Source organism: Rhinolophus sinicus, linkage group LG11 (assembly GCF_036562045.2).
Source record: "Rhinolophus sinicus isolate RSC01 linkage group LG11, ASM3656204v1, whole genome shotgun sequence".
Classification (NCBI taxonomy): Eukaryota; Metazoa; Chordata; class Mammalia; order Chiroptera; family Rhinolophidae; genus Rhinolophus; species Rhinolophus sinicus.
Window position 1 is genome coordinate 24,707,780 of NC_133760.1, and position 25,108 is coordinate 24,732,887.

The 25,108-nt window shown below is 44.3% G+C and overlaps 1 protein-coding gene across 2 annotated transcripts in view; it reads right to left on the reverse strand.

Moving 5' to 3' along the window:
* Positions 1 to 6,437: 6,437 nt before the first annotated feature.
* The window catches only part of WWOX (WW domain containing oxidoreductase), a 913,630-nt gene continuing 894,959 nt past the window's right edge, over positions 6,438 to 25,108 (reverse strand). Inside the window, exon 9 of one of the 2 annotated variants that reach the window (XM_019710992.2) lies at positions 6,438 to 7,578. In XM_019710992.2, coding sequence (XP_019566551.1) covers positions 7,390 to 7,578 — 189 coding nt within the window. In that variant the 3' untranslated portion in view covers positions 6,438 to 7,389. The remainder of the gene's footprint in view (positions 7,579 to 25,108) is intronic. The other variant, XM_074314543.1, reaches the window with a different exon arrangement.

Genomic DNA, 25,108 nt, shown 5'->3' on the forward strand with positions numbered 1-25,108 from the left:
AGGCTGAGGATTCTGAACATTCACCAACATGGCCAAGAAAGGCTTCAAACCTTCTCAGTAGGTTCTTAAGCAGCAGCACAATTAACACAAGTCTGGTAAACCCTGCTGGCCCAAGTATAGCTTGATTCTTTCACATTCAGCCTTCTTAATTTCCCGGACACAAAGATCCTGTCCTCTCTGTCTTGGTTCCAGAGGGAAAGAACATTCCATACGTGGGGACTGTATCAGGCCCCCGGAATGAGAGTAACTTTGCCACGCACCAGCCGGGCAGAGTATCCAGGGAAATGAACTGACCCACAGCAAACCCACCTGGGTGAAAACACACCTACTTTTCTCAAAGAAAACTCTTGGCAGAGATCAAAACCAGCCACGTGGGCAGCCCAGAAAAGGTTTCTTACCAGAAGGTACCAAGAGCCTTAAAAATTTCCATCTTGTTTGACCCTGTATTTTCACTGGGATCCGTGTTAAGAAAATAATCATACTATCCCGCCAAAATCTTACGCAAATATATTTACAGAAACATTATTTAAATTAGTGAAATATAGTGCTGGGGGGGGAATCCTAACGCTTCAAGACAATAAAAGGATTAAGTAACTACAGTATAGGTGTTCCCTCGCTGAATGCAGGCTCATCACAGCATGAAAAGACTTATCAAGAATTTAATTAGTTTGAAATACATTAACGTGTGCGTGGAGTATAATCACAACTATATAAAACGAAAACTTACAAGATACAAGTAAATTTTGAAATGCATTTTGAAAAAGAGTAAAAGAAACTATGTCAATATTTACCATGGTTGTCTTGGAGTGGTGGGACCGTGGGCACGTTATTTTTTCTGATTTCCCCCCCAAATTTAAATGCTAAGCATTCATTTTAACTTTTTAGTAAAAACAGCAATACACTTTGTTTTATTTAGCAGTTATTTCTAAGATCAATTGTATTTAAATACAATAATAGGACTCTTTTTTTCTTTCCCTGAACCAATCTCACAAGTCATATTTCAAAGATATTCAGAGAAAAAATAAAACCATATTCAGGTAGATTACTAATGGACTGCACGTTTGTTCAGCTTATGGGGAGTCTAAGCAAGTCTGTATATGGGAAATAAAACAAGGGAGGGATGAAGGTGGAAGGGTAAGAGAAACCACAAATGTAGAGCGGTTTGCACAAATATGGGCTCAGAGAGGTGAAATTACTGGGACAAGGTCACAAAGGAAGTGGTGGCCCCAGGATTCAAATGTTTTCCTCCTTGGTACCTAGGGGACGGTAACATTTAACTCAAAAGTCGTGACATCTAAATGAACAACACCATTTCATTTCAGCGTTTTGCACGAAGTGTTGGTAAGCACTCAGGAAATGACACTTGATGAAAGTGGATTGCCTCATCACATGAGAAATTGTCATGAGTCGAAAACAGAGGACAAGCTCCTAGTTGAACATCAAATAAAATCAGGAAAGTCGGAGGAAGACAGGGAGCCTCTTTCATCGGAATGAGTGATGGAGAGCCTCTATTTGCATATCCCTATTCTGAAAATTAAAAGAAGCTTTTATTCTCTCACACCTAAGATGCAGGAGGGCATGGCCTTGTAAACAGATCAGTGTGGAAGCAAGACAATCTCTCTGAGTGGTGTGGCATATTTCATAAAAGGAGACAGTACTGCAGCTAGTGGGCTAAATACATGAACGGACGCAGCTCTGGTGTTGGTTTTGGTCTTTGCAAGTCATTTAGACCAGGTCCATATTTGTCCTACAATTGGTGATTGACAAGGAACAAAAAGAAGGATGTTCTCTGACTGAAGAATGTGGTAAAGAGATAGTAGCTTGGCTGAACCAATGTTTTTCTACCCAAACCAAATGTAGACTCACCCAGAAGTGCCACTGGAATTAACGTGAACTTGGTCCAGTGGGAGACATGAAAGTCAAAATGCTTATGCTTTAAATAAGGAGACTGGCTGCTTGGGGTTATTTTATATAAATAGTTATAGATTGTGACAATAAGAAGTTAAAATACATTTAAAAAATTAAGTGGCAATATTCAGCACTGATAAGGTTGTAAAAAAAATAGAAACACACACGTTCTGCTGGTTGTAACCCTTTCACATAGCACATGTCAATACACAGCATGGGCCAAATAAGAGCTCTTGGACCAGTAGTTTCAGCGGTGCAAAGGTATCTCGAGGAGGTAAATGAATAGCAGGGAAAAGTCGCATGCATAAAGATACTAACGGAGCCATTAGTTTAACCGCAAAAAAAAAACTAGAAATAACCTAAAGTTTCCATAGTACGGTTTTCCAAATAAGAACCCACCAGCGAGATCTATTAGGTATCCATTAAAATAACTGTGAAAACTGAGACATAAGATAATTTGGGGAGGAGGGATAAGAAAGGGGCATGAAACCAAATAATATGAAGACTTGAAAGGTAATTACAAAAAAAATCAATGTTAGAATAGTCATATTTGAGCCTTCCTTTTTCTTTTTAAAAATTGCCCTTTTTTGGTAAATGCATCTCATCGATAGACAGTTTTTTTCAGTCCTGTGGATATTTTGTGATATTATTTAGTATTCCAAACTTCAGATTAGTTTGGTGGAATGGTGACAGACTCAAAGAGTTAACACAGGAAGTAACTATTGCTATTTTAGTTTCTTTTTAAAATGCAAACTACTAAAAATGGTACCAGCTGCTGACCAGGACGGGCAGCCATTTTGCAAGCCAAAGCTTTCTGGCCTAGTGCTGACCTTAATGAAAGTAATCAGGCCTCCTTCATTGAAGTTCAAAACAAAACCACCTATAACCCCATTTTAAAGAGCAAAACCACAAGCCACAGCTTCAGTCATTGCCGGGGATGCTTCAATTTCTTATTTCCTATTGATAAGTTGCAGAAAGGCATCCTGTAATCAGCCGTGAAAGTGGAAACTGGCTGCCTTTTGGGTTTAAAGACACTTGGGGGGGGGGGAGAGAGAGAGAGAGAGAGAGAGAGAGAGAGAGAGAGAGAACAGCTCGAAAGAAAACGACCATAGAGAAACTGGCTCACTTTTCCTATTCTGGATGATTCTATGGCATTGGGGCAACGGTGAACTCTAGACACTGAGGCCATTAGAAGTTAAACCCAGGACAACATGGCCCTACGCAGACCTAATTACAACCAGAGCAGGAGAAGGGGTCTACGGAGCTGAAGCCAATATTGCTGAATAAATGGCATTTACAGAAACAATTTATACAGTTTATATGAGGCATTGGGCACCAGGACGAGTGCCAGATCCCATGCTTGGGTAGGAAGCCAAATAGTCTTCCTTTGTGAATAATTCACCCATTGTATAATGTGTGTCTACTGCCGGCTTATAGGCGACCCATTAAACAGTGGGATGTATTGGAAGGTACACGGCCTAGAGGCAATGGACCTGGATTTGAATACTGACTCTGCTACTCCTCAGCTATGGGACTGTGGGTAGGGCACTTTGTAAACCTCATTTTCATCATCTGAGCGTAAAATAAGACGAGTATGATTTGCCTAGACCAGCCACTGGCACATAGTAGGTGCTCAATAAATAGTATCTGCAATTAGTAGTAGTGATGATGGTAGAGTAGGATCATTCTTATATACAGTATATATTACATATATATCACATATATCTATATGGCTATCTATATCTACACACAGGCATCTATCATGACAGATGGTGAACAAGTCTTGGGATTCGAATAAGCTGAAAAAGGAGTGAGGCTTTACGCCACTCACTTGCTCACCTGTCCAGGAATTGCCCCCATGAAATTAGCCAAGGAGGTAAGAGGCAGGAGAAACGGCTCACAGAGATTGGCATGTCTGATTTGGTGGATTCTGGCTATGGTGGGAAAGAGGAGGTCTGGATATATAGTTCTGGGGCCTCAGTTTACCTTCGAGTACCCTGGAGAACTTTTGATGAAGTTGGTTAGGATCCTGAGCACTGTGGAGACTCCAATAGACGTGAGATGTAAGTTCCTTTGCAGCAGGAACTATGGGAGAGGTTACCCTAAACTTTGAATTTCCACCATGTAGCATTCAGCACGTTTGTTGAATGACTGATTGTTTGAAGACTTAGTTTATCTGACTTAGGGCAATACTCACCTCCCCGTGTCAAGTTCCTCCCAAACCTCATCTTACCTGCCTGGTGCAGGATCCATACAGGAATCAGTCAGCACATCCCTTAACAGTGCAAGGAGGCAGGCGGCCAGCAGACCCTCCCTCGGGGTCTCTGATATTTCGGACATCACCTTGGCTGATGGTCCTCCAACATCTTCTTGGCCCTGGCTTAGCTTGCATCTTCACCGAATGCCTAAAGCTTTGCCAGAGTCAGACTCTGCTCAGCCCGAGACCTTCAGGTGGTACATCCTATGGGAAAGGGTATGTCTAACTCGTTGAAGCAGCTGTGGCCTTGGTGAAGGGAAGCTGCATGACTTTGAAATCAAACCAACCAAAGTGTGAATCGCAACTCTGCCAATTATGAGCTGTGTGGACAACGGCAAATTATAAAACCTCTTGGCCTCAGTTTCTTTATCCACAGACAGGAAGCAAAGGACACCTGGCAGGGTTGTGGTCACATTAGACCTTAGCACAGTGTGTGGCTTGAGATCATCCTCAACGAATGATGGGGATTGTTTTCATGAACCTGGTCACCAACGATCATTCTTCCCTTCAACGGTTATTTATTAAGCACCTATTATGTGACAGGAGCAGTTCGAGGTGCAGTGGCCACAGGCGTGAACAAAACAGACAAATCTAGTGGAGTTTATATTACAGGTGGTGGGGAGAGGAAATAATAAACAGACACATAATGTGTCCAATAGTATTAAGTGTTGTGGAGAAAAAATAGTGTTAGAAGTGGGCGGGCAATTGGGGTGCCACCATGAATGCAGTCACCTCATCAGAAAGGGGGTAACATTCGAGCAGAGACCAGAATGCAATGTGAGGGGAAGCCATGCATGTCTCTGGATGAAAAGCATTTCGGCAAAATGGACAGCAATATAAAGACCTTGAGTAGGGAGGGTGTTTGGCACAGTTCAAGAACACAGGAAGGCAGGAGTGGCTGCATGTAGTAGGTAAAGACCAAGCGCTAGAACAGGACACCAGAGAGCAGTCTGGGGATAGCTTATGAAGGAAATCCTAGGCTGTGGTAAAAAATGGGAACTTGACTCAGTGAGATGAGACTTTGTATCAGTTAGCATTTGCTGCATAACAAGGAATCCTGAAACTGTGCGGCTTCATATAACACACTTTTAATTTTTGCAGTTCTGTGGGTTGACTGACGAGTTTTGTTTTTTGTTTTTTGTTTTTGTTTTCTTATCTGGGTTGGTTCAGCTGGGGCTGAATAGTCTGGGATGGCATGTCTAACAGTTAGCTTGATGCCAGTTCGGGTAGTAACCAGGTATCTCTTATCATCCAGCAGGCTAGCCCAGGCCCATTCCTATGAGGGTGGTTGCCAGGTTCCAAAGAGCAGCAAAAAAAGGGCAATCCCCAATGCACAAGCACTTTTCCAACTGGCCAAGGCAAGTCACGTGGCCAAGGCTAGAGTTCACGTGGGAGAGGATCACTCACAGTGTGGAAACTGGGAGGAGAATTATGATGGTCACTTTTGCAAAGAGTCTGTCTACCTTAGAAGCCTTGGAGAGTCTGGACCAGGAAACTGACATGAGCTGATTCATAGTTTCATAGGATCTATGATCATCAGGATTTTGCACGGGAGAATATAGCCAGATAGGAGGACGAGGCCAGGCTGTGGGCCACTGGAAAGCAATGGTGTTTGACTGGACTGTGCCAAAGAGCCAGAGGCCAGACGTTCATGATGTGTGGCCTGAAGCTGCCATCATCAGGAGGAGAAACAGTGATACACACACCCTACCCTCACCTTCCTGGTATTTCAGCATTCTCTCCATCTGGCCAAGGTGGACTTTCTCACATCCTTGCTGGAATGGCCTGGAAACCTTGGTGTCAGTGAAAAAGGGATGAGTGGGAAAGAGCTTCCAATCCACTGCCATTCAAATACATAGAGATATTCTCTAATCAGCAAGAAGTTTATAATTACAGGGGGAACAAACCATTGTGGACTGCCATAACCCACTCTAAGTAATAACAAAACCTCTTTAGGTGAAATTGAACAATAGTCATTTTTCTCTTCTTGCTTTCTTCCACAGAAAATATGATGCTGGCATGCTAATCGCGTGAAGACAACTTGGCCTGCAGACAGCCACAAAGCACAAAAACAAAACACACTCAGAGAAGAAACAAGAATGGTGTTTTCCTGGCGTCTACAAGAAGCGCTTTATTTTTCTTCTAGATTTTTTTTCTAAAAAAAAAAAAAAAAAAAATAACCGCTGGAAAAAAAAAACACACACACACACAAAAAAACCCCCTCCAAAACTGAAACAAACATTTAAAGACACGATACAAACTTCAGATGATCATATTTCAAGCATGTTCTTTTATTAAGCATAGGATGAGAGGAATAACAGGAATTTTAAGCAGAATGCTAAAGGGGGAGCACCAAGAAGCTGTGAACCTCCACCATCGAGCTGCTTCTCAAAACTGTGAAGGAAGAATGGAGGGAACGACTTCTTATCCCCAAATTATCCTGTAAATTCTTAAGGACACAGTGTTTCCTTCCTTTCCTGCCTGTCGAGGTTTTGAGGGAATGCTTGGCAAAATTTGTTATCATGTCGAAAGAATTGTTTGTATAGTTTGGCAAGGGAGTCAAAGGACCAGCACGTTTGTGACCCACTAGCTCTGTCTGTCCCACCGTTTCTCAGTGTCACCTCCATCTTCACTGGCTGGAACAAGGCTCAGAGTTCTCTCCCCAGTAGTTGCCAAACCCACTTAGATTTGGTCAGGATGAATGAAACAATTATCTCCTGGATCGATGTGGCAAAGAAGGATAAACACTCGCTTTTTCTTCACTAAGTAGGAGAAAGCCAGTTCCTGGCTACAGCGTGGCCATGGAGGGCTATGGAGGAGGTGGTGGCTTGGGGGGGTGGGGTGGACAGAGGGGGCACCAGGCTATTCTAAACAGTGAGAGAGAATTGTTTGTGCTTGTGCAATGAGAAAGGAACCTGCATACCAATGCATCGTTCACTTTGAAACAGGCCACCACCAGGAAAGCAAAGGGACCCAAGCCTAAGCCAGTCCCAGGAGACAGAGACTGTCCTTTTACCCCTGGAATTAATTCCCTGCTTTCCATTGGTACTTCACAGGTGCCCTTCTGTTGTGAGTACTCTGATTTCCTTTGCTCTGGCAGATCTGTGTCGGAGGGACATGGAAAGGCCCCTGGATAGTAAATTGGAAGGGGTCCAGCATTGGCAGTGACGCATGTGCGCACACACAGGGTGGATGTGTGTGCCGAGCTTTGCCGGAGCTCCCACTTAGCTGGACTGGCTGCCAAGTCCTTCCAGGATCAGCCTCTCGCTGAGCGTCCACAGGGCCCGGGCTGTCTCTTCACTCTGAGCTTCTGGGGAGGGCAGGCAGCGACAGCAGTTGTTGAAATACATCCCTCCCAGGCCCTCAAGTTCAGGGGCAGCGGCACAGTAGACGGTGGTGGCAGCTCCTTGTTGCTGGAAATCAAAGAAAAAAGACCAAAACAATTTTTTTGTTTGTTTTCAAGAAAAGAGGTGATCAGATGACTTTCTTCTGACTGGGAATTAGCAAGCCTCTTCCTACCGGGTTCAGTTGCAACTGTATCAGAGCATGGCAAAGTGGACTGAACTCGGAGTACAGCCCTGTAAAAGGTAGGATGTGACCACTCTGGAAAAACGAGTTCATAAACCCCACTCGTAAGGCTGGTGTGACTTTTTACGCCTCGTATAGGAAAAGGCTTCAAAAAGAAATACACACATCAATAAATCATGTCAGATGTCTCTCCCCGGCGAAGAGAAGAAGATGGTATCCTTTTGAACATGCAAGAACAAATTCATCCAACCCCTTGATTTCTCAGTGCATAATGTATTCTGACACCAAGATATTTCTAGAACCTTTAGAAATAATGGCCCATCAGGTAGAAAAACTCAAGGAGGACTGGACCAGAACTTTCCTCTTTTCTTTGCCCGTGGTGCTGCTAAGGGGAAGGGTTTGCAATGCTGTGTTAAAATGTTTTAAAACACATATTCCCTGCCATATATACATGCCTCGTACAGACACATGACAGGCTTATTAACTCATCCAGATCCTGTGAAAACCTGCTTTTAAATGTCATATTCATCCTGTATTTGCAATAGGACAGTGGCTTCGGGGGTACATTTCTTCCCAGCCCACTTCAAAATGCAAGTTGCCATGAATGCAATTGATCACTTTCGATTCACCTTTTGAGTAACAGTTGTCGCTGTAGCTAAGGATGTGTGTGCCGATGGGGCACCATATCATCTGGGCTGACAGGATACTGTCAGGGATGCTGTAAAGAGGGCAAGAAATCACTTGGCTTTGCAAGCCGTAATTAAAAATAATAGGCTGGTGTTCATAGGGACACGTGGTAGGCATGGCTCTAATTTAAAACCAATACAGTTTATCTGGCATCTTATGATTATTTATGTGCATCACAGCACTTATTGTACCAACTAATTATAGGTTGATGGGGGAGGGGGGAGGCTGCAGAAGAGGATGGAGAAAGGTAACTAAGGATAAGGTCACCATAGGAAAACATTAAAGACGTTTGATGGAGGGGGAAATTCGTTTCCATCCCCATCCAAAGTTTACCTTTGTTGTTGTTTTGTTGTTTGTTTGCCCCTACAGGGTTTAAATTGTGCCCAAGCAGAGTGCTTAATGGAAAATCATACCCCCAAATAGTTTGGTTTGCACTATGATTGCACTCTAGAACCATTGGGAGCCTAGGTCATGCTGAAGATTGGGTCTCAGGTGTCATAATTTTAGGAAAGTGCTATGAAGCAGACTTGGGTTTTCTTTGTTTGTTTGTGTATTGGGGGGGACTTCAGTGTCAGAGTCTGTTGTCATATGTGACTTAATGTGAAAACCAAACGGTCAATTACATTCGAGGGACATGATGGTGAGGTGGGGGGGAGGGGCATAGAGGCTTGAGTTCTGATCATAACTGGCTGTGTGGCTGTCCTGGACAAGTCCCATTACTCCAGAGTGCGAACACCTGACATGACTTGAAATTAAAAAACAATCAGTCTGTTCCTTCCCCAACCCCCTCACCATGCCCACTCCTCATAGAGCCTGTTATTTTCTTGGATTCATCTGTTTCTTTTCAAATTGATTTGTGTGGCTCAAGTCTAATGGAAATAAGTGCACATCATCCAAATTTTCTTTCACTGAATTATTATTCCTAATAACCCTTAGCTTAGCACCTGGCACAATTATCTAAAGAATTCAAGAGGTGTATCTGACTCCTTGCATCTCATGTGGGGGGAAAAGGGAAGCCAAGTGCTTGTAAAGACAAACTGAAGAATGGAGATGCTCATCCCACTACCTCAAGCCAGATATCATCTTGGCCTCAATTCTTAGCAGTTCAGGAGGAGATGGCATTTTGCATAAGTTTCTGGATATCTGTCTTAGATTTCCATTTTACTTTGCAGCTGCCAAAACCACCAGAGTAGTCAGGTGATTGCCGTGAACTTCCAAGGGGTAAGAGAATCCAGTCAGCTCCTCCCAAAACCCAGGCTCCCCAATCCCACGCGAGAGTTGTGATGGTATCAGCATTTATACATCACGGCAAACTGTCCTTTCACATTTCTACCAATCCTGAGAAAAGACTGAAGTAGGCCAGTTGGGAAAAAAGCCAAACGCGGAATTCTTTCAGACCCAATGTAATGTTTTGCCACTGGGACCTTCTAAAACGATATCATGTTGCACTTTTGCATTGTTGGGATGGTGTTTCTGCAAAGAAATTCTGCAATTACATTATTTCAGAATCGAGTTGATAAGAGAGCTGGGGGCATGCAAGCTCCCTCCATGGAAGCTGAAAACAATTGCAATTGACCTCATTTCAGGTAAACTTCCAGTTGGGTACCACGCTGAAAACCATAAATTTTAGAAAAGCCCAGTCTTTCATCAGGAGTCGGCTTTGATTCTTTGGCCATTAGGCTCGGGGTGATTCACAATCTTAATGCCATCGCCAGTGGCTCTGGCTTTGTGGAAGGACACAGTACAGAAGGCGCACTGGAAAGCAAAGCCTAGCTCCTCCATTCGGAAGATCAGCTGCGTACATTTGGCCAAGTCTCCCTCTCTGATTCATGATAAGTTCAACTGGTACTCGATTGCCTTTCCTTTCTTGCTGGACAGTGAGGAAGTAATGATATATTTTAGTCCCAAGCTCACTTTCAGCTTCTTGGGGAATTCTCTTTTCAGCTGTATCAATGGCAGCCTCTGAGTGACATCTTTATATGAGCGGCTGTGACGACCGTTTAAGAACAAGTTCTAGCTTTGGGCTCATCAGCTTTTTAGCCTGCCCCCTCATCAGAATGACGCTGAGCCACACTAGGGAAATCTCAGTAAATAACGAAGCCGGTACTGTTGATACAAGATAAAAGATTTTAAAACTGATTTAAAAAAATTAAAAGAGCACTTTAATCAATGTCAAATGACTTCCATGCCACTTTTTGGGCTATCAGTACATTATTCCGAAAAGATGAAAGAGCCACATGAAGGAAACCATGTTATCAACTCTTATAAAATATCTGAAGCAATGTCTACGAGTTGTCACTATTGCTCACTGATCCATTGTGATAAAATAACAGCAGTACCTTGACATATAAACACTGGCTGGAGCTGTGGGTCCCCCTAAATGAGTTTTAAGAACAATTTATCAGAAGCCTGTAGGAGGTCCGCAGTTGCTGCTCCTGGGAGTTTGGGTGCGGCATCCCCATCCTGTAATGTTGGCGATGAGTTAGGGTGTGGATGACACCGGACTGAGAATTTCCAGGAAGCCCAGTAGCATCTTTAATCATGCCTGAATGCCACTTCTGATCGAGTCAAACATTTTCGAGCTGCCAGAGGAGAAGTGTGTCATCAATCTTGATAGCATATGTAAAATTACCCAGGATTCTTGTGTATAGGATTCAGTTAAAAGTATTTTGGTAATAGGGGTTCATCATTCTCGTTCAGAAATCATTTGTCAGGTTTGCAGCACAATCTTCAACTGCAGGAAGGTGGGATTTGGAAAGCAGTTGCTGTTTATTTATAGTTGAGGCCCTGAGATCTAAATTATCCATCCTTCCCTAACCCTTTGTTAGACTGAACATATTAAGTAGCCGCTTTTCATCAACATTTATTTGATAACCGCTAGCCATCAATTTGTAGCTGTCAGCATGGAATAAAAATGAATATTGACTTTTAAAGGAAAAGGTATAGCGTTTCTAATAAACAGTATATGGTAAAGAGAAAACCACCCATGTATTGATATTCGTAATGCATTGGTTAGTACTCTAAGATAACTTACGTTTTAATAAGGACACATATTACACGATTAATGTTTAGTTCCCAAGTTTCTCTATTTTAACGTGCATGCTTATTTAAAAGAAAGAATAGATTATGTCTTAAAGTAGATTTAACTATGAGATGTATAAAAACATAGACACTGTCACCAAATATCTATATAGTTAATGATTCTGCGAGTAGTAGATGTTCTAAAATTGCTTTATTACAGATGTACTGATACCAGGAGGTTACACAGATAACGATGAATGAGTCAATTTATGGAAAAAGTCAAGTTGTGTAAGTGACCATGTCAGGAAACTTAGACTGGGCTTGGAACCCCAAGGGCAGGGCAGGGGGCCCTTTGGGAAGAGGGGAGTGATTGTTGGACTGAATTCCTGGGACAAAGAGGTGATCTGAAGTGAGCACGTGGAGCAGGAAGAGAAGACAGGTGCCTCTTCAAACTCTAAGAGCTTTCCTGTTACTCAGCTGGGGTCTGCCAAGCCAAGCAAACACTTTACAAATGCAAAACCAGGGGATCTGTGAATATGGCAGAATAACTTATCACAGAGCCTTTGCAGAGATAGAAAGCGAGCACACGTATCACAGGTGGAATAAAGGTCTGCCTCCACACCCTGTCTGTCTGTCCCTGATCCTAGTAACAGTCCTGAAAGAGAGTTTATAACCAGCCTACTGGGGAAGTGCAGTGCTGTGTTTTGGAGTTCATCTCTGGATACCTTGGTGCTTGGTACACATCCGTTCCTCCAAAGCAATTATGGTTCTAAATCTCTGATTTGAAAGACAAACAAAAGCAAGCTGCTCCAAAAGGTTATGAGTTCCCTACTTACCGTCGGAGAACAATCTTCTGAGCTGACAAATGTGCCAGGAATTCTATTAGTTTATAGATTAATGCAGCTCGCACAGGAATGAGACTCCTGGGCTGTCCCCGTTCACGTGACCACAACCAACAAATCACCTTCCTCCTCCACTGCGATGCTTGTGTAACTGAACTGATGGTCATGAAATAAATGCTAATCAACCGACACACCGACTTGCACCAAAATTAGGTGAGAGAATAGAAGAGAACAGAGAGCTCAACTCCAGGGACTCTGTCCTCTGCCTCTCTAGTGAGTTGTTGCAAATGGGGACCTTTCAAGTGGTAACAACGTGTGGCCTTTCTGAGAGCTGACAATTCTTCAGTCCCCATGCAGAGAACTTGATAAGCAGGACACTGTCACCCCCACACAGCTTTAGGAGCAAGGGGCCATTATTATCCCCATTTGAGAGAAGACCCACTTAGTATCAGAGATCAAAAACAACTTGTCCAAAGCTGCAAGATGATCACGCAGGCTGACCCACGCCAGAATTCGTATCAGTTGCCAAGTATAACCTCCTGCCCAAATATGTGACACAAATATTTGCATATTGCCCATTCCCTGTTATGCATCTCCCATTGGGCTGAAATTCCCTTAGGAGGGCCTCTTTGCTTTCTTAGCCAAGCCATGTCTGGCCACAGTGTGACACCCTGACATGGCCTAAAAGTAAATGTGTGGTTTGTCCTGTGTTCACCTGAGAAATGTTAAAAGGAGATTTTTTTTTTCTTCCCATTGTTGATTGAGTCAGTGAACTAAATGGAAATTATATCCATTTGGATTAACAAAAATGAGGATTCAGCGAAACCTCAGAAGATCCAATAGCAAATGACCCTTTGCAAAAAGGTCGCCTGATTCAAATGCCACCTCCTGGTGCCAGATTTGCCCAGCTAAGGAAACTACTCTTGGATGAGAGACTTTTTTTTCGCAGCATAAACTGCACCACATCAAAAAACAGTTGAAACCTAAGCAGTCTCCACCTTATAAATTTGTGTACATATAAGATGAGTGTGGTCTTTTGGTGGATAGTATCTGACACATTCGGTCTGTTTGCAGGGGAAACTCCCATCGATCTCCCCTTGTCAACCTCCCCCAATTAATTCCTAACAGATGAGTTCCTACAAATTCCCAACAACTGATTCCTACAAAGGCTTCAAACACTACAGGCTTAGATACATACAATGACTTCCTGTAGGCACAGGACTAGAACTTTCCTTGTAGCCTGCAGGAGTTCTGCACACAGGCTGTTCTTAGCATTTACTACAGAAGGGAAGCAGACTCAATTGCTCAAACAGAGAAAGTGAAGAAGGTCAGGAAAGTGGAGATTTGCTTTTCACTGTGGAGGCCTTAAAAGTCTGGAAGCATGTGGGGAGATTTGGATCGCATTTAGATGGTTAGCCTCAGGAAAGAACGTGCCTGCTCGAACACAAGGGACTACGACAATATGGATACTTACTTCTTGCCACAAGGCAATGGTTTCTTTGCTAAAAACAGGTTCACAAGTGAGAAAAACCTCAGAAGTTCCTTTTCAGTTGATTGTCATTCCCCAGGTGACACTGGGGCCCAGTCTAGGAGAAGGGCTTGATCACAGTTCTCTCTGTGAGCAATGGGATATGCCGATTCATTGTCACCAATGCCGTTGGTCCCAATATGGGCCACAGCCCCAAATTGCAAAGGATATCTTGAGTGGAATGCTTGAAGGGGAACAAAGGTGACACAGCTTTCCAAGAACAGCTGCATGTCCATGGGCCTCCATGTGGAGGAACTCTCAAGGTGACACAGAGCCTTTTCTGTTTGCAGCTGAGGCAGCCCAAACAGCATGCCTCCCAATCCAAGTCAGGTTAAAAGACCACACCCGACAAAAGACATTCATTTCTAGCAAGGTCACTGTGGGGTTTTAAGAGATTGACTTGAAGACTAGGACAGAATGAGCTGGAAAGTCAGGAGTGTCGCTGTTCATCCTCTGAGAAATATCTGGAGGAACAAGCCCAGAGACCAGGATGGAAAGAATATGTTTGCCTTTGCTAGTCTAAAGTTTGGGGGAGAGATGGGCAGCCAGTTCCCACTCACCCAGAGGTCCAAAGCCATGTTTGTTTTGGTAAGGCCAGGCAGAGGAGGATTTTCACTTAGGCCATCGGCAGGATTCAAGGGCAGAGTGACCTGGGTAAGCTTTCGGGACCTGTGTTTTCAATTCGACGAACTGTTCCAAACTCTCCCTTGAAATAAATGAGGCCCTTTTCATGCTTTCTGAGTGTTCCAGAATCCTTGCCATATGTGTTCCAAGGGTTCCATGACAGATTTATGTCTGGTCCCAACAGAGTGGAGGCATACTATTTAGAATGAGTTCATCTTTCTGGGACCTGGAATTATTCTGTTATGCTTTGATGGAGTGGGCGGCACACCTCTGAATGAGGGAAGGAAAAGGAATGGATTAGTCTAGTACAGGTGGGTGATGTTATTCACGTGTGTTCCTCCTTCCGTTTGGGGCTGCCAAAGATATTCTAGACCTGACTGGCCCGAGAGATGGTCTCATTACAAATAAGAGAAGATGCCGTTGACCGTCTTATATCCTTTAAAGAATCCCCTGCCAGTGCAGCCTGGAATGCCCACATTGCTCAAAATACAGTTTCTTTTCAAAAGGGTTTTCTTTTGCTGGGATGGAAAACTGCAGTGGGGTAGCCATTCTTCCACGGGTTGGTTTGAAACAGCGAAGCAGAAGAGCCATAGAAATTTGCCACCAAAATAAGTATCATCCTTGCACACGTGACAAATCTGACGGCCCTTTACTGAAATTTTCCAACCGGGCCACCTCAATGCTACTGCTGAAGGAACTACTGAGTGTTTCTGAGAGATAAAAGAAGGTATTTCGCGCGTGTTAATTTGAAACATTTCACATTTTTACTCTACGTCTTTAACCTCGGTTATAGCTAGCTCTGTATAATGTATATAAATGTATGCCTCTGTATTTGTCATGTATACTGATAGAAACCTTTGAAACTATTGCCAGGCAGAATTAATGGGTTCAGTTCTAATAGAATGGTGCAAAGAAGATCTTCATAGTACAGGTCAAACCAAAAGCTTCCCCTTTCCCTTCTGTGTTGTCACTCTGCAGAGTCGACCTGCCACTAGCCCTTTTAGAAAATCAAGAACTGACTGTTTTCGTGAGCAGGCATGATTTCAGGGCAACCCCCAAACAAGCTGTTCATTTAGATTTTAAGGTTGACAGTTCATTTATACCAGGAGTGTCCAAACTTTTTTCAACGATTTTTACCAAGGGCCACGTGCGGTAAAATACACAAACAGCCGGGCCACTCACTCGAGGTGAAGTACGTATTGCCTCACCTGGTTTATTTAAGTAAACTAAATATATTTTTGGAATTTGCTGCGGGCCAATTAAAAATGATTGCGGACCGCAGTTGGCCCGTGGGTCGCAATTTGGACACCCCTGATTTATACCTAGGTCTCATATACACGTATATTCTACAACATTGTACTGAAAAGGCACTGGTGGGGCGGGAGGCGAATAAATCCCACAGGGTGTTCTGATGGGGCCACATCATGGTAAGAAATTAACTCTGAACTCTGTCATCCAGAAACAAATGAAGACAATGGACGTTGCAGTAATTCAGGTCTCAGAGGCAGGCCCCCATATCCAGCCCCACCATTTCACATCGAGCCCACCTGCATTAGGTTTGTGCATTTTCATAGGGAGCTCACGCGAACAGATCATATCTCAGGCTCAAAGATGCTAGCCTTGTTAATATTTCATTTAGAACACACTGCGGAGAGTGTCTCATTTATATGACTTCCATAATTAATGGTGATAGCTTAGGCACTGCCTTTATACAGGGAGACCTCGTCACAGTGGTCGATGGGTAATGAGAAACAATAGGTATTTCATTCACCAGCAGCTTGTTGCTAGTTAGTAGGAAATGATCCTGTGTGCTGTTGCTTTAATTGCCTGGGTAAATAATTCTGCCTCGGTGTTAGTGAACATTTTAAAGCACTTGATGCAAATAGACTAGAAACAAAACAAACACACAAAAAAATTACCTTGATTATGTAACACCTTAGCATAGAAAGTGACAAAGGTATGTCTTTTTTTTAAAAATTGCATTCTATCATGCAAATATTATCTAAATATGCATGTACTGACTACACATCTACTGTATTTTAGGAAATACAATTAGGCTGCCTTTCTCTTCTACGTAGACTGTAAATAACTGTAGATCTTTCTCTTGTTTGCCTATGTAAATATATGTAAATACTAACAAGCTATGCATGCTGATATTCTAGGCAATTTCAGGTACTTTTATAATCTGAAGGCATGTACTTGAACTGGTTTGTTAAAAGACAAAAAAAAACAAAACCTCTCAAACTCTTTAAAGCTGAATAGAAATTAAAGATTTCTTCCTAGACTGTTGTGGCTTCTTTTGTTTGCCTTCTCATCCCTCAACCGAGTCCCCGCTCGTAGGTTCTCTCACCTTCTCCCAGGAGAGAGAGACACCTGGGCATGCACCAGGCCAGAGCAATGGCTGAATTCTTTGGTTTGGGTTTTTACGCACTTTCCTTGGGTTTTCTGAAGGATTTCTAGAATCATAAGATAAGTATCTTTGATTTTTTTTTCTAGCAAAAGAATCTGGAGTAAAAAGAATTCATATTTATGGTTCCCTTACTGTGTGCCAAGATGGGGGCTAGGTGCTCTACATCCTCCAAAACTTACGAAAGGATCCCGTCATTCCTATTTCAAAGATGCAGAAACTGATCACAGCAAGATTAGTACTTGCCTAAAGTGACAGAATATTAAATGCTTCCAAAACCCCCATTCTTTCCTGTATACCAAGGCTCAGTCAACTTTCTCTGCAAAGGTTTGGAGAGAAAATATTTTAGGTTCTGTGGGTCATACAGTCTCTGTCCCAACTACTCACACCTGCCATTGTTGTTGTGAAAGCAGCCATAGGCAACACATACACAAATGAATGTGGCTGTGTTCCAATAAAACTTGATTTATCAAAACAGGCAGTGGGCCAGATTTGGCCTACAGGTCTCAGTTTGCCAACCTCTGCTCTACACCCTGTGAAAACTCAGTTGCTCTTCCAGCAGCCTGTTAACATTTCCCTTTTGAGTATATGTTTGATGGACTGGGGAAAGCATTCGATCAATTGAAAATTCTCCATCTCTTCCCTGCCGGTAGCAACACTATTTGCAGAAGTCATAAAATAATAAGGAGGTGAGCAAAAATGAAGTCCCTTGAGCTTATAAATCAAGCTGTCTTCCTCAGACAAATCTCATTGCCAGGTTTCAATTTAGTTATCTTTTGTTTTCATAAATGGAGAGGGGGAAAAAAAAGAAGTATGAAAGACTAAGGTTAAAAAAAATGAAAGAAAGAAAGAAATCAAGCGACACTCACTCTTCAGTGAGGGGGAAAGAGGCTATTACCTCAGGTATCTATGGAAACCAAGCGGCACACAAACTTTTTAATGGCTGGAAAACAGCGTTTGTTTGAAGATGTTTTTCCCAAGTATGATGCTTCAGTGTAAATGCATTAATTGACAGTTTCCTTCGGGACTTTTTTATTGAAGTTTCCAAACTTAATTTGATGGCACAAGGAACTCTCTGGAGCCCTTGAAGAATGCTGCAAAGTTAGGGCCTTAGAAAAATGAGCTGGCTCTGATGCTGTGTACAAATCCAAGCCAGTTCTCCTGCAAAGCAAGTGAAGAACCAGCCCTCACTCCCTGTAGTTTTCCATTTTAAAAGGCCTCTGCATTCACTGTGGAATGGGAGAGACACCTTCTAACCGCTACTGAACAAGAATCAATTTCATCTCTTCAGTCCTGGAGAGAACTAAGGAGAAGCAGTGGGGAAGAGGAAAGATCTGGATATTTTTGCAGATTGGGTGGTGGTGTGGGATGGTGGAAAAAGCCAGGGAGCTGAAGCCAGAAACACTTGAACTTGAATCCTGACTTTGACAACTGGCAGCTCTGTGACAAGCCACTGAGCCTCAGTCTCCTTATCTATGAAATGGGCATAACAACAGCCCCTTGACCTGGCTCTTGGCAGGATTAGTGGTAACATTTGGCCATTTTCAAGTATACGGTAGATACCGGTTCAAAGGTAGCTACAATTCCATTTATCAGAAGTTTAAAGACGAAAGCCTACAGATCCAAATAGCTTGCCTTCCCTTCATGCAAGGGACCTAAACATAAGGGTAGGGGGTGGAGGGGACTTCTGCCTTCTAGGCGAGGAATTCAAGTGGCAGTCACCTTTCTCACCAACCCTTACTTAGCTTCTCAGGGTGCCATGCTGGCCATGAATTGCACTGCTCCTCTGTTTCCTAACTCCAGGTTTAAACTTTACTCTTGGTCAGAAATTCTCCTCCTAGCTGACCCACCTCTTCTTCCTTCCCTTGAAACCCGAGGAAGGATGCAGCTTGCATAGCATCTACCTTTTGGCCTTCCCTCTAGAGACGCACCTGTCACCAGGCCCAGCGCCAGGCCTTTAGCTGGATTGCCCAGCCCAGGTACAGTTTTATCACATCAGTCACTTTCCAGCCTTTTAATCATCTTCCTTCCAAACCCATCCTGGCTTCTCATGTCTTGGCCACTCCCATCCGTGATAGCCAATGACAACAGCAATAAAACAATAATGATAATGGCAGTCGCCTCTTATGTGCCAATGACCGGTTCTCCCCTCTGAGCCTCACAACAGCCCCGCCAAACAGGTATTATTGTTGAGCAGGAGATGGAGTCGTAGGGAGGTGAAGTAACTCATGGCTGTGCACCTGGGACATGCGGGAGCTGAGCTCCAAGTCTGTCTTGGTTCAAAGCCCGCATTTTTATTCCTGGCTCATGCTCCCCTCCCCCCACAGCCTGTTCACTCTATGGCACCCTGGAATTATGCACAAATGTGGAAGTCTAGCCCCGTGAGGCTATGTACATATTCCCTCTGTGGGTGGTTGGATCCCTCTACTGGCCAAGCCTCTGTCCACAGAGCCTCGGAGACCTTCCTCCCCTCTCTGAGCCTCTTCCTCAGTCCTCACATCCCTGGCTTCTGGCCTGGTGTCCTCAGGTCCAGGGGTGTCATTTCTGCCTGCATGTGCTTTTGGACAATACCCCAGAAGGGGTCTGAGACCCTTCCCCTGCCACTTTCCTCTTCTGCAAATTGCTTCTCATGCAAGGGAGGTCTCGGAGGCTGACAATGGTTTAATGGGCTTAATGGGTTAATGGTTGGGAGTTTGTGGGCCATCTGTCCGCATCCACCAGGGCAGGCTCAGGACAAGCCAACCGCCGTTGGAACTCCCCTGCCTTCACAGTTCAGAGAAGTGCTGAACTCCTGACAACGGGGTATGCCGAGGAACATCTTACTCTGCTTTCCCCTCCGCCTCTGGCTGCCACACCTGACAAGATTCATCCTCTCACGATTGCCTGGCTTGTAAAAAGGAAGGCGCACAAATACGTTAGTAGCTACCGAGCAAGATGTCAGTGAGGATACATGCTAGTGGTGTAGCTGGTCCTCACATTGTCAAGGTGTTTGAAAACCTGTCCTCTCCTGGCTGTACCCTCTGGATTCCTAATCCAGTGGCTTTACAAGGCAGTCCCTTAACGTACGAATTCCATATGGGGCCTGGTTACCTTCTGTGACACTTTCTAGGTGCCAAGCCCTAGAATTTTTGCTGAGTTCTTGCGAGAGCCCTGTGGAGGTATTATTATCCCTGTTTTATTTATAGGGAAACTGAGGCTCAAGTAAGCAAAATGACTTAGTAAGAAATAATTCTTGTTTGTGGAGTTCTGATCATATGCCACCTGCCTACTGCATGCTGAGGGACTCCTGTGCCTTTAATGCTGCCAGTGAGGAGGGTCCACCCTGTGCCAGATTCTTTTGGAGGCACTTGACACCCACTAGTCCCAATTATGGCAGGTGCTGAAGCCCACAGAGGCAGAGGTCAAAAAGCAAGTGGCAGAGTCAGGGGCTGAACCCAATCATTCAGGCTCCAGACCCCCCCTCGTAGCGATGGCACCAGGATAAATGGGAACATATTCACAGTCTGAGTAAAGTGGGAACAGTGCACACCTACGGATCAAGACTGTTCTCTACCATCAAAGCGCATCTTTGAACAACAACAAGTAGCTAAGACTTTTGGAGCATCCCAGGCTCACGTTACGTGTTTCAGGGGTACGAGCTCATTGATGACACCCCCAATCGGACAGACGTAGAATCTGAGGTTCAGCAAGGTTAAGTGTTGCCCAAGGTGACACGGCTAATGAGTAGGGGAGCTGGAAAGTGAACTGGGCTGTTCATACCCTTCACCCCTTTGCTGCTCGGCATCTTGGGCCATAGAAGTCGGCCCTCACAGGGACAATTGTCACTTATCCAGTGGTAGAATGAATATCTCCAGTGAGTTGCTCCACAGGGGGCAGTAGATTCTTGAGTGTGATGCTAATACGGGGATGGAGGGCAGGGATTCAACTAGCCATGAAAAACAATGGTAAAAGAGTGATTCCATGTGCCTCAAATCTATGATGAGAGGATGAAGCAAAACCCATGAAGGAGCAATTTCTTATTAAAAGGGTAACCTTTTAATAAGAGAAAAAGAGGAGGGGTTAATTTTCCTTTCTTGTTTTTAATATTTACTATTCTCTAAGGCTGCTTCTTATTCCCTAGATTTTGGTAAAGGACCAATTGATTTAAACTGTGATACATACAAGGGCAGATCCATAATTGCCCCAGATTTCACTGCCACTGAATCTCTCCCTAGAGGCTGAGAAGCATAACTTCCTGGTAATCGTGCTAGAACTTGAGATTCACGACCACAGTATCTCTAGGGTCCATGTATCCACAACTTCCCATCATCATGGTGAGGTATAACCCATCCTTTGTCCAGGGTGTTCATGTTTTCATCATAAAGAATAGGAAATACTGGGAACAAATAAATGAGCTGCCAGCCTATAGGTTTTCTCTGGTATGACAGAATTGCCTTGCGACAGCACTAAAAAGTCTCTGATTACTACCATAACCATTCCTTTGGGCAGAGGAGGAGGAGAAAAAGATAATTAAAACGGACTTTCCCATGAGTTGCTTTGCTTTGCTTAAATGACACGTCTGTGAAAAGCAGGGCTCGTGACAGTGGCATATTGATACGTGTTTAACAACTGGCTCATTGAAGCATGGAGGGGAGAGGGAGCCTTGATCTGCAGTGTCTGCCAAATCCCATGGTGTAAATACTCTCAACATGACCAGCAGAATGCAGAGCTAGAGGGGACACACAGTTAGCTCTTGAAAGTGTGATCCTGCTCCAGCAGTCAATTAAGTGATGACCTATGGAATATAGTAGTAGGAAGTGTTTGAAGAAGGCCGTGAGACATGACAAAAGAGGTCAGGACCTCAAGGTCATAAAACCACTGGGACACACCAGGCACTGTGGAAAAGTATAAAACCAACCCAGTAAGAGATACCTGGGGGCCAGCGTGACATAGACTTGTGACTTTTAGATATTCTCCATGTTGGTCCCCATGACCTAGAAGCTGATGTCATTCTGGTGGCTCCCCTGGCCCAGCCACACACAGTTGCCAAGATGTATTCAGTAATGAGTCCTAAACATCTTCCTAGAAACTTTGCAACATCGTCTCATTTAATATTGCAACAACTCTGCAAGATGGATAATAACCCCATTGTAGAGATGAGGGGAATGAAGTTCAAGGAGTTGGAACTTGTTCAACGTGCCACGGAGCTCTTGAAATGCAGTGCCAGGATCCAAACTCAGACCAGCCTGACTCCGGACTTCATCATTTTCCTGGCTCACTAGGGAACGGTGCTCTCTAGGAGTTCAGCATCCTTAAAAACAGCATGCTTGTTGCCTTAGGTCCTTTCTACAACAAGTGGGATCCACATATTATCACAAATACATTGATCTCCCCCCCACCCCAATGTCTCCCCTTGAGGCATACAGGATTTGGGACCCTGTAGGGTTGTGGGTGAGAATAGGAGGATATGGAAAGATGGAAGGAGACTGGGTAGGTAGGTACCTCCAGGGAGAGGACAGAACCACCCATGGGGTTGGAAAGCTTAGGACAGTGAATTTTTATCTTTTCAGGTATTAATGGAAGCTGTGCATATAGACTCAGAATGCACCCCTTTTGCCCAGCATCACAAAGCTGGTTGGATAGCCAACACTTTGGCTATCCGAAACATAACGTTAGGGCACACATGCTTAAGTTAAAGGTCCCTTAGTTCAGTTTGTCTACCGACAGGAGAAGACACAGAGAAAAGTATGCTGCTTGTTCACACTGCATTTCTGTAACTTTGTCAAAGGTGCCAAACCTCGAAGCTGCTTCTGGTTTTTGTTACTTCCTCAAATGAAAGCACAAACAGGTCCCTACCAATCACACTGCATGAGACGAGTTTGTTCTAGAACTCAGTGATATTGTTGTCCCTGCTTTCAAAAAAGAACATTCGAAGCAAAGATATCTTTACCACTTGAGTTAACCAAATGTTTCCCACATGGGAGGAATAGCATTTTCAAATCAGAAATAGAAACCAGTGATGTAGGAAAGCAAAAAGGGTGACATCTTCTTTCCTTTCTCAGCTGAAATCCCTGACACAAGTATATCTACAATGTCAAATTAACCCCATCAACTGATTTTCCTCTACTGTGTTTCCCTGAAAATAAGACCTAGCCAGACCATCAGGTCTAATGCATCTTTTGGAGCAAAAATTAATATAAGACCCGGTCTTATATAATATTATATAAGATTATATAACGGGGTCTTTTATTAATTGTTGCTCCAAAAGACGCATTAGAGCTGATGGTCCGGCTAGGTCTCATTTTCAGGGAAACAGGATAGGAGTCCATGTACTACCACCTGGAAACAACGCCCCCACCCCCACCCCCAAAAACACCCCTTCTCTAATCAGACTTAATCATTATCCTCTTTCATTGCTGGCTCCTTAGCAAGGTGTAAGTTGTGAATGGACTCTGTTTAGAGAGCTATGGCTCCAGAGTCAGCCCATGGTACAGGAGTGGCTGCTGTGGTGTGCTGCAGAGATCCCGTCTGGGAACCCAGAGGCACTCATTTCTGCAGCTGTTGGGCTGTCATTTGCTGAAAGCTGAGTTCTTCCTCAGGAACTGCCCTCAGCCAGAGGGAGCAGCCTTGCCCACGGGGCACCCCGTCCAGGAGGGAGCCCACATCAGGGATGGCCTGGCCTCTCTGCTCCAATTCAAGACATCACTGAGGGTCACCCTGGCTCAGTCTCCTTGAGACTAGCTGAAGCGTCTGCGGCTCCTGCATCAAGGCCTAATCCTCCCCGCCCCCCGTCCCATCCTGATGGCCACACTCCCCCCAGGCGTGGATCCCAAGGGCACACCCCGTTAATCCTGCATGCCAATCTCTGCCACAGTCTGCTGCCGGGGACACCCAACCTACAACAAATAGCTGGGTGACTTTGAGAAATGTGCTTAACCACTCGGAGCCTGTTTCCTTGTCTGTAAATGGGAGGTACTGGTACACTTATGGGGTAATTTCGATAAGTAAACCAGACCATGTACACAACCTACTTACACAGAGCTGGCACATAACACTCAACAGACAACAGCAGGGTGGTGATCGTGGAAGTAGGGGCAGCAATCACGAGGGCCCATGCCCACCTGATCCTTTCTCATCCTTCCGTTTGGGAGTCTGGCACGGTGACAAAACAACAACATAGACTTTTGGGGGGCTTCTGGTTAGACATGGATTGAATTCAGGCATTTTTGTCTGCACTCCCTCCAGAAACTATTATAAGTATAATAAAGGGAAAAACACTCAGTGATCAAGAAACATCAGCAAACATTTTGGAAGATGGGAAGCAGATGGAGCAGCGGTAATTCCTGACTCAGCAGAGCCGTGCCAACAGAACAGGAAGGCACCGAGCAATGTGCCAACTGCCACAACAGAACTTGGAGACCCAAAGGAGGTGGCCAAACATGGGACCGGGATGATACTGCAGGTAATATCTGCGCGGTGTTCTCACACGGGGCAGGCATTTGTGAAATAACAGCTTCCGTCACTACAAAGGTCAGATGTCACCTCCACGGTGAGTTCATAACAGAAACCTGTCCTCAGCGCTGCTGCCCATCCTGAATCCTAGTATGTAGTTGGGTGTGTGCTGTTAGACGACCACCTCCTGGACAGGGGTCCCTGGCATCCAGGCCAGTGTCTGGCACACAACAAGTAGTGAATATTTCTAAAGAGGTGAATGAATGCATGATCCAATATCCTAGCAGGGCAAAGCAAAAATATACCAATCAAACTCAGTAGCTGTGGAAACTAAATTACTGGTCAAATGATCTCCTTTCCAATTTATTGTTGGTGTGATTTTGACACAGTTGTTCCCTGCAAGTTATGACTCACAATTAGAGTTACATTTATATTATGCTCACTACACATTAGACACTGACCTTAGTTGATCTCTCTCTCTCTCTTTCTCTCTCTCTCCACACACACACACACACACACACACACACACACACACTCCTCACAAGGACCCTGTGAAACAGATTTATTACTGGTTCCCCCACTTTACAGAAAAGTCAGACACAGAGAGATGAAGGAACTTGCTCAAGTCTACACCAATAGTAAGTATCAGAGCTGGGATTCGAACTCAAGCCCTCTGACTACAAAGGCCATCCTCGGAAGGAGAGGAGTTACAGAGGATACTTCTCTAGGTCCTGGGGAGCTTTCTCTTTTTCCTGAACTTGAACTTGCTTTCTGTGAGGCTCCTGGGCCATGGGGTTAGCTGTTGCCTGCAGCTCCTCTGGGGGGGGAGGGAAAACGGGCTCAGGAGCTACCTACTGGAACCCTGTCTCTCCAGA